The sequence below is a fragment of the Bos indicus genome, chromosome 1 (genome assembly GCF_029378745.1).
Source record: "Bos indicus isolate NIAB-ARS_2022 breed Sahiwal x Tharparkar chromosome 1, NIAB-ARS_B.indTharparkar_mat_pri_1.0, whole genome shotgun sequence".
Lineage (NCBI taxonomy): Eukaryota > Metazoa > Chordata > Mammalia > Artiodactyla > Bovidae > Bos > Bos indicus.
Window position 1 is genome coordinate 70,113,803 of NC_091760.1, and position 13,413 is coordinate 70,127,215.

The 13,413-nt window shown below is 50.8% G+C and overlaps 1 protein-coding gene across 1 annotated transcript in view; it reads right to left on the reverse strand.

Moving 5' to 3' along the window:
• The window catches only part of HEG1 (heart development protein with EGF like domains 1), an 83,663-nt gene extending 76,726 nt beyond the window's left edge, over positions 1-6,937 (reverse strand). Inside the window, exon 1 of the mRNA XM_070788759.1 lies at positions 6,497-6,937. Within this exon, the coding sequence (XP_070644860.1) occupies positions 6,497-6,770 (274 nt within the window). The 5' untranslated portion in view covers positions 6,771-6,937. The remainder of the gene's footprint in view (positions 1-6,496) is intronic.
• Positions 6,938-13,413: the final 6,476 nt, after the last annotated feature.

A 13,413-nucleotide genomic window follows, 5' to 3' on the forward strand; every position in this document is an offset into this window, starting at 1 on the left:
TTTATTCTCAGCACAACAGAAAGCCCATGGAGGGTTGAGAGTGAGGGGTTCAGCCCAAGAGCGAGGTTACCGGAAGTACATTTAAGAAAATCACTGGCTCCTGGGAGCACAGAGTAGAGGGAGAGCCTGAGTAGACACAGGGAGGACAAAAGAACAGCAGAGATGAAGAAGGCGGTTTGGGGATATAGTTCTGAAACAAAAGCAACTGGAGTTGCCCCCCACCACTGCACACGCACACCAAAATGTAGAGGGTCAGGACAAAGAGGATGGAGGGTAGCTTCTCGGCTTCTCCTTTAAGTAACTAGGTGGACGGTATCGCCAACTCCTGTCTCGGGAGGATGGGGCAGTCAACGATGATTTGGGGTGGGAATCAAGGGCCCCAGGTCTCTGACCTTCCTCTTTGACGTCACTGTTGAACTTTGCCCAGGGAGGCCAACATCTGCCTTCTTCCCTCAGGCCTCATTCTCCCCATCCCCCCTTTCCTTCCAACTGAGACAGTGTACAGATGAGACAAGACTCAGCAACTAATGTCAGCTTACGTGTTCCTTCACAGCTTTGTATGCCCACAGTGGGCACTGACTCAAATCACCTGCCCTTCCACAGCCAGCCCCAAGCTGCCCAGCTCTCATGCTGCCCTCAGGCCTGCCTGGTCCCTTGCCAGGCGCTGCTGCTTTCTCACCATCTACGCTGGACTTTCTCCATCAGGTCAGAGCTGGCTTTCTCTTCTTCTGGGGTGTTCACTGCTGCTCAGGCTCACCCGCCAGGCTGAATCAGCCCTGAACTCATCTGAGCTCAGGTCTGCATCCTCAGCTGTCCGCGGAAGACACCCACTGGGGCAGGCTACAGTCTTTACAGCAAAGGCACTTCAGCTGATGGAAACCAGCTCCTCTGTCCACTGTGCGCCCATCAGCCCCGCAGCCCGGTGGTCACCACCTTCTCCTGCATGGGTTCTTGCATCGCTCCCTTTCAATTTCCGCTCACTCCATTCTAGCCCTGCTCAGCCTTTTCCTCCCAGCATCTGGGATATACTGCCCATCAACATTCCAGTATCTCTGACATGACTGCTGGGCGGTAGTATGGGCAGATGTGTATGTGATTCACTCATGGGCCCCAGCACCAAGCATGTGTGAACACGCAACAAGAAAACAATACTGCTCCTTCCTCGCAAGCCCTCAGGGGCCTCCTCACTGTGGATGAGACAAACACAGACGCCTTCAGGAGGCCTCGAAAGCCTTCCCAACATGACCCGGTCCTCCTTTCCAGTCCTGTCTTCAATGACTCCAGTTATACTAGAGTCTAACTAGTCTCCCCAGGTCCTCTCTCCCATCTTCTTGGCTGTTAAGAAGCTGCATTAAAAAAAAAAAATCTTCAGTGTTTCAGTGTTTGGGATTTTGCTGATGTCAGTAGCCTCCCCGTCTGTCTATCCATATTCAGGCAACTCCTTCCTTCTCTCTATCATGTCCCCCTGGACTGCCCGCATCAGCTGTCTCTCCACTTCTGCACGTTGTAGGCTGTCTCCATCCACAGCATACCTAAGGGTCAGTATGATTGTCCCGTGACACTGCGTCAGCAATGAAGCACTCTTGCACCATCATTTCGCTTTTTAGACATTGGTATTTGCACTCCAACAAGACTGCATGTACCCCAGGTGCACACACCCTCCCTATGACCTGCCGCAGCTCCTCACACAGAGAAAGGGCTCTGTACATATTTTCTGATCTACAGATCAATCAAATGTGACGCACACAGTCACATACCACACTCCGACAAAAGAAGAGGGAGAAGATAGGACAGAAACATCTTTGTTTTGGTCTAAGCAAGATGTATGGTAAGTGGGTAGAAGAGGGCATAGATGTGAAAAAAGAAACAATTCTACAGCCTCTGAATGAGGTACCATTTGATGTCTCCTCCTACTGAATGGGTATTCATAACACGGCCTCAGAGTATCAGCCTTGTTCCTGGAGAGCCCGTTAAGAACATCACCAATTCATTTCAGTTTGGTTGCTATCGAATGTAGCTACCTCTAGCACCAATAACCTATGGACTGGCATATAAGCAGGGTGTAACTCACAATCTATATATAAAATACCATTTTATATGTGTAGAAAGGCTCATGATCCCACCTTCTTTCATTAGAATCTCTACTCTGCAGGTTGTCCCCATTACCCCTGCCACCTCCTCATCCCAATCCTACTCCCTATTCTCTAAAAAAGGGTGAGAGCAAGGGACCAAGGAAGAAGGATGATACGCTGGAGAGGATCTTAGTGATCGAGACAACTCTCACCCCATTTTACTGATGAGAAAACTCAGGCTACATGATAATTGTGGAAAGAGCAAATGGATCTGGTCAAATCGATTTCAATTCTTCCTCCTCCCTTTACATATCTTATCTAACATCACCAGGCTTCAGTTTCCACAACTATAAAAGGGCAATAATATCCCTTGTGGGGGTTATTTTGAGAATTAAATGGGATGATGAATGCGAAAGTTCCCACCACACGGCTGCTCAAAGACTAGAAGTCAAAGAGGGAGTGAAACTGTCTTTCCTGTTGCTTCCTTCCCCAGGATTCTTGAAAGGAGGGACATTTACTGCAGCTGAAACCTCTGTTCGCACAAAAGCAGGTGGGGCAGAGGGCAGCCACTGAAGGAGACACCAAGGACTCAGAAACTGCAACTGCCATAGGGGCTTTGCTTTCCTTCTGAGTGGCTGAGACAACACGCCAGTTCCGAGAAGGCCGTTTTCAGCCAGCTGGGCAGGGCTGCTGGTAGGCAGAGGGGAATCACTGGGAGGGCACAGGCTCCTCCCCGCCCCCGCTCCAGGACCAGGGGTGCAGTAACTGCCCAGCTGGGCAGCAAACACCTTTCATTCTCACCCTGCCCACACCACTGGGGCAGGAAACAGCAGTTTAGTGTTTGCACGCATGAGGTTAAAAGGATGTGGCTTTTAAACACACGCGGGCCAGGGTGAGTCCCTTTCCCCACACCTCTCCTTCTATTTGGGGTACCCCCCATCAAAGCAACAGGGCTGCTCAGGAATCCCCACCACCACCACCACCCGTCCCAGCCAGGACGGTTCTGAAGGGAAGCCCCTCTCTCTTCCCTGGGGGCTGCCTCCTGCCCAGCTTGGGTCTTCACTGCACAGTGTAAGAGTTCCCCCCAGCTAAAGCTGAATGACCAGCTGGCCCGCAAAGTTACAGCCACTCAGGGGACAGCTATGTTAACAGCCCAGAAGGGGCTGGGCTCACTGTGCTTCCTTTACTCTAGGGAACTGCATTTTTCTACGATTATTATTCCTTGGGTTGGCTGCTCAGCTCCTCAGCGTCATTTCCCCTTTGGGTGGGAAAGTTCTTTCCTTCTGCATTGATTTTCATTATGACTTAAGCCTCCTCTCCCAACCCCCACTCTCATTTGCGGATCTCACAATTAAAGCCTGGCATACGGACTGCAAAAGTCAGTGTATAAACTTAAGCACTCCGCTTAAAACTGTGGCTTGGAAACCCCAAGTTGTTAAAAAAAAAAAAAAGAAAAGCAAGAGAAAGGAAACCTCGAGGACTTGGCATCCTATCTCCGCGGGCTGAAACACCAGCAACAAGTTGAGCTGAACAGCCTGCGGGTGACAGGTGGGCGCAAAAGTTTAACAAAGGCCACACAAACGGGAAGCAGGGCAGAGCTGCCGGCCAGGGACTTGTGGTCTAAGCAGGCTAACAACCCACAGAATGCAAGCCCAATCACTCAACAGTGAGAACCTTGAACTCTGCCAAGAGGAAAGGGGCTAGAAATGGCCCCGGGGAAGAAAAGGACATCTCTGGTCCCTCCGTTGACACCGTATTTGGAAGCCCAGGCCACGAGGACCAGGCACTGACCACCAACATCCCCACAACACAAGGGGCTGCAGGCAGTTTCCCCAACAATCCACTGAAGCACCTTATTTGTAAGACTCAGGGCTCATAACCAGCAGCAGCAAGCATCTCCCCAAACACAAGAGCACTGGTGCAGATACTGGCTGTCCATCTGTCAGGGGTGCAGAGAGGGCAGACATCCAAATGGGATAGTGTGTGGACCACAGGGCCTCCAGAGGCCCTTCCAGCGTTGAGACTTGCCTGCTTTGGAAATAACTGATTGTACCTTGTGATACACAGTGGCCGATCAAAAAAGGTCCAAAGAAAATCTCAGAGGTTACTAGGTAACTCAAACTCACTGAAAATCACTTGATGCAAGTTTCTTGTTCATTGTTTCTTTTTTCCCTCTAAGTGACATTGTCTGAGCCACCACCAGAAAAGAAGTACAAGTCCCGCCTGAATCCTCAGCTGTATCAGTAGCTTCTATTAGTTTTCAATAGGTAATCAATTTCCTCTCTTCTACTCTCACCTTCCTTACATTCCACCTGAGAGCCAGCCTGAGCTCAATTGAAGCACAGACACTCCTCGGCTGGTCTCTGTGGAGGGGTAGGAGGAACAGGGGAGATCCTCTCAGGTCAGAGAAGTTTGGGATGCCCCCAGCTCCTGCCTAGCTGCTCTCTGTGGCTCTCATGTGCGTGCCTCTAGAGCCACCACGCATCTGAAACCTCCTTTGCTCTCACCTCCCCAAAGGAATCTTTGCAACTGGAAAGGTTGCAAAGTCAAGACTAGCAGAGTTACCCGCCACGCCTGTGAGGAAGCGTGGATCATCTACGGTGCCAGGGGTCCCTGACCAGCAAGGGAGATCAGCCCCAGCTCTCACCTGCTGAGTCCCCTAAGCCAGCTGCCTCCACTGTCCCTCTCCTGTAACACTGAGCTCTATGTGATATGTGAGGATTCTCAGCCACAAGAGAAGGAAGGAGACTTCTATACCAGTCTCACCCATTCAGGTCCCTGGCAAGTCAGCATCCCTCCCATCCATCCATGAACAAGACAGGACCCTACAGCTAAGAAAGCCTGACTTCCAGCCATAGAAAGCTGCTTTCAGTTCCTGTACTCCACTTTCATTTAGAAGACTGATATGTTTCTGCACAGTATTCCTGGTTACTTTCCTTGTGTGAGAAAAGCAGGAAATGTTCTCTTTTATGTTCTTGATTCCTTTCCGTGGAACTTAAAACAATGTGCGCTGTAAGTTACCTAGAGTTGGGGTCCCAGTGAGTGTGTCTCTTGGGTCTCTGGAAGCTTCTTTCCCCTCTCTCTTCCCTTTACAGATTCTCAGTTTCCCAATCTTGTGCCCGTGATGGAGAAGTTCACAAGGGCAAGGCATTTGCAATGATGAGAGTACTAATGAATGTGAAATTGAGTTTTTACTTGAGGATCTGATTTTTTTTTTTAAGCTTTTTGCTTATTTAATTAGAGGAAGCATCCCTAGGTGCAATGAAGTAAGCTAAGTCCTATCCCAGGAAGTCTGTGTGATATGAGAGACTTAAATGAAGTGTCCACTAGGAAGCTGAAGCCTGTTTTCAGCCTTCACCTAAACTCTAAGACAGTACCTAGTGCTCCAAGTGACCTGGCTTCTCTGGGTAACCCAGGAGAACAGACGCCTTGTGTCACTCATGGGAAGGCAGTGCTTTAACACCACCGCATTGCTGACTTTGTTCAAAGAACTTTCCACTTATTTTTACTTTCATTTTGTCCCATCATCACCAGGAGGCTGGGAAGAGCGAGGGTCATTACTTTCATTTCACAGATGGAGAGACCGAGATCAAAAGAGGTGACATTCCCGGGGTCACAATGGTATTATGATTGGAATTCCACTTGGTCCTTAGCATTTCTTCCAGACCCAAAGAAGGAACTGGATACAAAGGTCTGGAGGTGAGCAGGCAGATCCCTCTCTGAGTGGACCGGCGGCGGTGGCCGTTTATGAAGCCGCAGCTCATCAGGAAAAGAAAAGGGAGGAAAGGCTGGGGGACAGTCCTGTGTTGGGGTCTGCCGTACAGGGCTTCGCCCTGGAACCCCCCACCTCCACACAGTCCCTGGATCTCTCTGCTTTACAGAGAGCCAGTGGAGTGTTTGGTTTCCAACTACACCCTTTGTCTTTTACAAATATCCTTAAGGCTAGAACCCTTAAAAAAAAATCAGTTATTTAAATTTGAAAGTCAGGCTCTGTACCGAGAGAGGCCCATTTCTGCATCCATAGAAAAAAAATGGAATTGGGGAATGGGCTGGCCGGATGTTATCACCTCCGAAGTGGGAGAAGTGCTTTTTGTGAGGTTTGGGTTTTTCCTTTTATTTTTAAGGTGGGTGTATACAGGATCCGGGGTCCACCATGGGAGATAAGTTTTCCTCCAAGGGGGTGGGGGGACAACAGGATGGCCACACCCCCCAGGCCAGCCTCCCGCGAAAGCGTCTAGGAAACCACTCTTCCTGGCTCGCTGCCCTCCCTCCGGGTCCACCCGCAGAGTCCCGGCGCGCCCGGCCAAGCGGAGCCCCCACGGGGGTGAGCGTCGCCCGGGCCTAGGGCGGCGGGATGCGGCCCCGGGCGCGCCCACGCTCCCAGCCCGAGGCTCGCTCGGCGCCCGTCCCCTGCTCTCACTCACCCGCGCTCCCGCTTCGCGGGGCCCGGCTCGAGGGTCCCGGCCGCCTCGCGGCGCCCGGCGCAGGGGCGGTCTGGCGGTGGCCGGGGGATGCGGGCCCGCGGCGCTCCGGGGGCGACGTGGGCGACGGCGGCAGCTTGCGACCCGGGCTGGACTCGGTCGGCCACGCCGGCCCCGCGCCTGCCGGGGAGAAGGGCTGGCCCCGTGTCCCGGGGGCGGCCGGCGGCGGCAGCAGCAGCAGCGGCAGCAGCAGCAGCAGGAGCGGCGGCGAGGCCATGGTGGCGGCGCCCGCCCGCGCTCACATGCCCGGCGCGCGGGGCGGGCGCGGGGCGGCCGCGGGTGCGAGGGACGCGGGCGGCGGGTGCCGCGCGGGGCCGGGGAAGTGAGCGAAGTGAGGCTGCGAGCGCGGTCCCCGCCTCAAAAGTTGTGGGGAGCCGGGGGAGGGAGGCCGGGGGCCGGGCGGGCGCGGCGGAGGCGGCCTCGGCGCCGCTCCATGCTGATTAGCCCGGGCGGGTCGCGGGGCGGGCGGCTCCTCCTCGGGTTGACATCACCGACCGAGCGCGGCCGGGCCGGCCGGGGCGGGGAGAGGGCAGGAAGGGGGCGGGGGCCGGGCCGCGAGCGCCGGCCTGGGACCGCGGTGGGAGGTCCTCGGAGAGGGCAACCTTGGGCGCGCGCACACACACGGACACGGACACGCACACACAGACACACACATGCACACACGCCCTCCCTTCCCCAATTAGAATTGCCTTGCCATGTGCAGAAAATTTAGAAAACCCGAGTCTTCCAAATCCGGAACCAGAATTTCCCAACTCCTTAAATGCACAATCGATCGGTGAGAAGCAGGTACTGGGTAATGTGATTAGCACTAACTAGATCCTACAAAGTGCTTTGATATGCAAAGCAGTGGAACCTGTGGCCCTGTTCCCAGCCTTATTAATTTGAAGTGTCCCCACCACCCACCACCACTTCTCCTCCAGGCCCCCAGGGCTGCGGCTGAGTTGGCGGTGGCCAAGCCTTAACACTTCACCCTTCAGCCAACTGGAGAGTCATCCTACCCAGCTCCCCGCGCCCTCTCAAGCCTGGATTCCATCTCCACCCCACCACTGCCTTTGGCTCACATCAGAGTTCTGCAGAAATGTCATGGTCAGGACACCCAAAGAGGCTGCAGGGAAAAGAAAACTGTGAATTCAGACAGGCCTAGGGCAAACTCTATCCGGCAAAGGGATGTAGATCGCGTATTAAACAGAATATGCATAGGGATCCGTAAATTCTAAATGGATACCTTCAGGGGAAAGAGTCAAAGATTTCATGTAAACAGACTTTCTTGGTAAATAAAGGATAAAATGTCTGTAAAATTGTAAGACTAAGCCTCTGTATTTCTAGGTGAAGAAAGAAAGGCTCAAAATAAGAGAATAATTTGCTCAAAATTCTGAAGCTAGACCCAAAGATGAAGTGATTTATCTGTGAATGACCATGTGGCATCATTAATTCTGGTCCCACAATTTTGAATTTGCAATAATCCAGACAATGTCTCAACTGAAATGAATGCTGGCGCTCCTTGGGAGGCTCGTCAGTTCTACTGGGGACCCTGTCTGACCACCAGATGCTTGGGAAGCTATGAGGGTGGACTTCCCTTTCAGGCCTGTCTCCACCCTGATTCTCTGCTCCTCTCAGTGGCCGTCCCTGAGCCCCATGACCCACCTTGAGGGTAATGAGCAGATCATGGTGTCCAGGACAGCTACAGAGGAACCCAGACCCACTCTGGTGATTCAAAGGGAGTCACTTGGTAGAAAACATAAAGGATGCTCTGTATATACAAGCTCACCTTAAACTGTGGAGTGAGAAGTTAATGGCTTGGTTTTATTTTGTTTTTAAAGAACCACAAAACAAACCCAGCTTTCCAGGGCTCTCGCGTGGAATTACCAGGCCTTTCCAAGAAAGTGTCATACCATCACACCCCTGTAGGAAACTTGGTTTGCCCTCCTGGCCCCAGTTCAACTTCTTGGATCCTGCTCTCATAGTAATAGGCTGCCCAGAGTTCTGATATAACCCGTTGCCCAGAGGCAGCCAGACAAACCCCAACAAGCCAAGACACTGTAAGGTTCAGAGGTTCTGGTCACTGCCATTCCCTTCTTTCCTCAGAGAACATTCCACATAACCCAGTTGCCCTCCTGGGCCACCAGTGACATGTAAGGACTTAATGACTCTCAGGCTTCTGGTGTGGATTCAGAGAGTTCTTCACCATCAAGGCCTGGGGACCAAACATGCTCCTGTCACACCTGCCTCCCCTTTAGGCACAGATTCACCATCTCTGATCTTCTCTCCACTTTCTAGGAGAAGGACCTATTTCAGGTCAGCTGGGTAAGGCTTAAACTGTGGGTGAGGGGCAGGGTGGGAAACACAGGAGAACCTGGAAAGACTGATCACAGTGAAGAGGGATCCCAGCATAATTTCATCTCCTCCCAGGACAGAACAAGAGAAAAGAGCAAGAGAGAGCTGGAGGCAAAGAGAACCCTGGAGAGAGTAATCATATTGGTTTTAGGGCCCTTGCCTTCTGTCCTGACTTCACCACTGTTTGTATGATCTGGGCCTGTTTCCTCATCTGTGAAACAAAGATTGTCCAGATGATTGCTAAGACTACTCCAGCTCTGCTATTTTAGTGTTCAGTAAAAAAAAAAACAAAAACAAAAAAACCTCTGACACAGTAGCAAGGAAGTATAAAACAGGTGTCTAAGGAATTTGGAATGTTTCCTTCCTAGGGATATAAAAATCCAGACAAGATTTTTGGTCATCTCAGATGGCTTAGAAGAGGCCTGTCCAGAGCCAAGGAGATAAATCAGATGACATTCCTAGGTCCATTCCAGATCTAGAATTAAACAGGTTGGAAACCCATTCAGACCAAACTCCTGGACTGAGTAGGTTAAGAGTCAGACATTCCTAACCTCTCTAAGGGTGGGAGTGGGGCCACTGCAGAGTGGTTGACTGTGAAATCAGCAGTGAGCCTGGCATCTCCAGTACTGTATATAGTCAGAGCTTTTGTAGGGGCTTGTTTGTAGGGGCTACAAGCCTGCTCTACTTGTAGGAGTTGGATTAGCTTTTGGCTAGGCTGCAGTAACAGATAGGTTCCCCAAAGGCAGCAGTTTCTCCCCGTTCACTTAACAGACTGAAGCACTGATGTTCAGGTCAGGGGGGTGGCTCTCCCCCGCTTGTGTTTTGGGCTCCACACTGTGGCATCTCTGCCATTCTCTAATGCATAGCTTCCAAAGTTGCCCTTGGAATTGACATCCCAATCAGCCAGAGGTGAAAAAGAACATGAAGATGTGAGGATGGGAGGTTTGGATGGGCCAGGCTTCACTTCCTCTTATATCCCACTAGAGAGAACATAATCACATGGCTCACCAAACTGCAAAGGAGTCTGGAAAATATAGTCTAGCCATACAGGCTGGAAGGGAAGAAGGGATTTGGGTAAACAGCTGGCAGTCTCTACCCCACCACTTGCTATCAGTAGGGCAGGGAAAGGAAAGGGAGGAGAAAGGAGATTCATATCTCTGGCCTCAGTTTCCTCCTTCATAAAACAAGGGTGTTGAATCAGATGATCTGTCAGGGCCCATCTGTTTTAACATTCTGTGGTTCCAAGAGGTGATGAAATGTCCTTCTGCACCAAAGTAAACAAGCCTGCAGGCTCCTGCCGCAGCCTGTGCGCGGCCTGTGGACTCCTCCTCTGCCAATCATCTGGAGGGTGGACCCTGCAGAGAGGGCCTTGGGTTCTCTCCAAGTTCTGTTCCTGATACTGTTCTCACTCCTTGGCCAAGAAAAGTGATCTCTACTGACCTCAGTCTCCCCAACTGTACAGTGGGGAGAAAAAAAATCATTACCCTTTGCTGCCTCTTGGGGTTGATCTGAGGATATGATGAGATCACTGTCGGGAAGGCATCAGGAGCCCATTGGACTTAAAGTGCTGCACATGATGCTCTGATTTTAACCAGAGCCTTTAATAACACTGCCTTCAGAACCGGACCAGAGTGTGCTGGTTCCTGAGGATAGTGCCCCGGTAGGGTCTGTGGCGGTAGACACAGTGGTGACTGCATATCAGTAACATCAGGGGACGAGAGACCCTGAGGGCTGAGAAGCCAGTCAACAGACTCCTGGATTGAGCTTCATCTGGGGTGGGATACTGGGCCTGCCCCTCTGCTGTGTGTTCATCACATTTTTACACCCTGGGAGTGTTTACTCATCCTCTCATCTGCTTGTCCCTTCCGCCCCTCATCTGTGAATTGCTTTCTGGGAAGTCCTGAACCCAGCATAGTGCCTTCTTTCTTTCATTTAGCCATTCAACAAATATTTACTAAGTAACTCCTCCATGCCTGGCGCTGTGCTGGGTGCTGTGTTGTGCTGGCACTGTGCCTGGCACTATCTGTTGGGTGAGTCTCTCAGACCCCACAGAGCTTAAAGGTTTGGAGAAGACAGATAGCAATCAAAAGAGTGCAATGTAAACTTGTCATTGTGCAAAGTGCCCTGGAGGAAGAGACATGGTGTGAGGTTTCCCTGTAAATGTGATACTGAGCTACTATCTGGAAGCTCTGGAAGCAATTAACATGTAGGCTACCAATCAGGCAAAGGAGAATGAGGAGCAAAAGCCCTGAAGCAGGAAGGATTGAGATAAAGGGAAAGGACCAAAGCAAGCCAACCTGGTTAGAACACAGAGAGTGAGGAAGAACATGGAGGGAAGTGGGGATGGAGACTTTCAGAGCAGATCCTGACAGCCCATTTTTAAGACTTTTTGCTTTATCTTAATAATTTAGAGAAGTCATTTTAAGGTTTTAGATTAGTGAGGTGGAGATGGAAAGTATCATTCCGGCTGTGACAAGGGGAATGATTTAGAAACAGACAAGCGCTGATGCCTGAACTCTTGGAGCCCATGTGAGAAATGAATATTCTTGGACGAGGATGATAGAAATGGGTTCAGAGGAGAAAACAGACTTGAAACTGCAGCAGGTAAAACCCATGAGATACACAGATAGATACAGAGGGTAAGGAAAAGAGGTCAAAGATTTCCCGAGTTTCTGGTTTTCATGATTGGATGGATAGTGGTATCGCACAAGGAAGGGGAACAGTGGGTGAGAACTAGATCACTGCGGTCAAGATCATTAAGTTTGTCTTGGACTTGGGAAGCTTTGGAGATGCCCACGTGGCCATGCCAAGTGTGCCTCTGCAGACCTGGAACTGAGAGGAGAGGTCCAAGTTTGAGGTCTAGATCTGCGTAACAGGGAATGAGATCATCTGGATAGGGCTGTAGTAAGTGAAGGAAGCCTAAAAATGAGCCCAGAGGACACATCATGAAATGGCTGGGGAGAGGGACTGTGCCAGAAAGGAGACTGGGAAGGAGCCATGGAGATGTGGGAGAAAATCCAGGAAAAGCTGTGTCACTGGAGCAAGGGAAGGAGATCATGGTCAACAGCATGTAACTCAGCTGAAAAGGTCAAGTAAGGTAAAGACCTGAAAATCCACTGGTTCTACCAACATGGAAGTAACCAGCGACCATAGTAAGAAAGGTATCAAGGGAGCTGAAGGGACGGACAGTGGAGTGAGTCGGGAAGGATGGGAAGTGATGAAACCAAGCTGGTAGATATAACTTTAAGAGTTTGCTTTGGGCTTCCCTGGTGATCGAGTAGTTAAGAATTTGCCTGCCAATGCAGGGGACACGGGTTCGATCTCTGGTCCGGGAAGATGCCACATGCCTGGGAACAACTGAGCCTGTGGGCCACAACTACTGAGCCAGTGCTCTAGAGCCCATGTGCCACAACTTCTGAAGCCCACTCTTCAAGAACTCCTGCTCCACAAGAGAAGGCACCGCAATAGGAAGCCCGCACACGGCAACAATGAGTAGCCCCTGCTCGCCGCAACTAGAAAAAGCCCACATGCAGCAACGAAGACCCAGCACAGCCAAAATAAATAAATAAATAAATCTTTTTTTTAAAAAAAAGGAGCTTGGCTTTGAAGGGGAAAGTGTATTAGGAGAGTGACTACAGGGGAGTAGAGGGGGCCGGGAGTTTTTGTTGATTTTAGTGGGAGAATGTGGTCATAGAAAGGGTCTGCTTGGGAGAGAGAAAAATTGAAGTTTAAAAAAGAGAAAAGATGAGTTGACAGAATATGGCTTCTGAGAAGCAGGAAAAGAGAATCCACAGCACAGGTGGAAGGACCAGCCTTGGGAGAAGGGAAAGAGGAGAGGGCTGATGGGGTTTGGATTTCTTTCTGAGGACTTGAAATTTTTTTGTAAAATAGCAAATACAAGGCTATTTGTTAAGAGTTGGGGGACTGAAGGGGTGGGGCCTCTGAATTTGAAATTTGGGGAACATCAGTACATTCATCTCCTAGGCTTGCTGTAAAACAAAGTGCCTACACACTTGCTGGCTTAAAACAACAGCTTATCCTCTCACAGATCCGAAGGCTGCAAGTCCAAAGTCAAGGTGCCAGCAGGGCCATGCTCCCTGTGAAAGTTCCAGAAGAGAATTCTCCCCTGCCACTTCCTAATTCCGGTGGCTGCCAGCCATCAGCGGTGTTCCTTGGCTTGTAGACATATCACTCCAGTCTCTGCCTCTGTCACCACATGGCCTTCCTCCTTCTGTATCTTCACCTGGCCTTCTTATAAGGACACCAGTCATTGGATTTACAGCCCAACCTAATTCAGTCTGATCTCATTTTAACTTGATTACATCTGCAAAGATCTTTTCAAATAATGTCACATTCACAAGTACTAGTGGTTAGGGTTTGAACATCTTTCTGGAGACACAGTTCTACCCACCAGAATGAAGAAGTTTAGAAAACTGTAGAGTGTGAGACCAATACGCCAGTAGACTCACCCTGTTCAGGGCTCCCAGAGCTTAGTGGACAGTGTCCAGCATTCCCAGCTCTTTCCA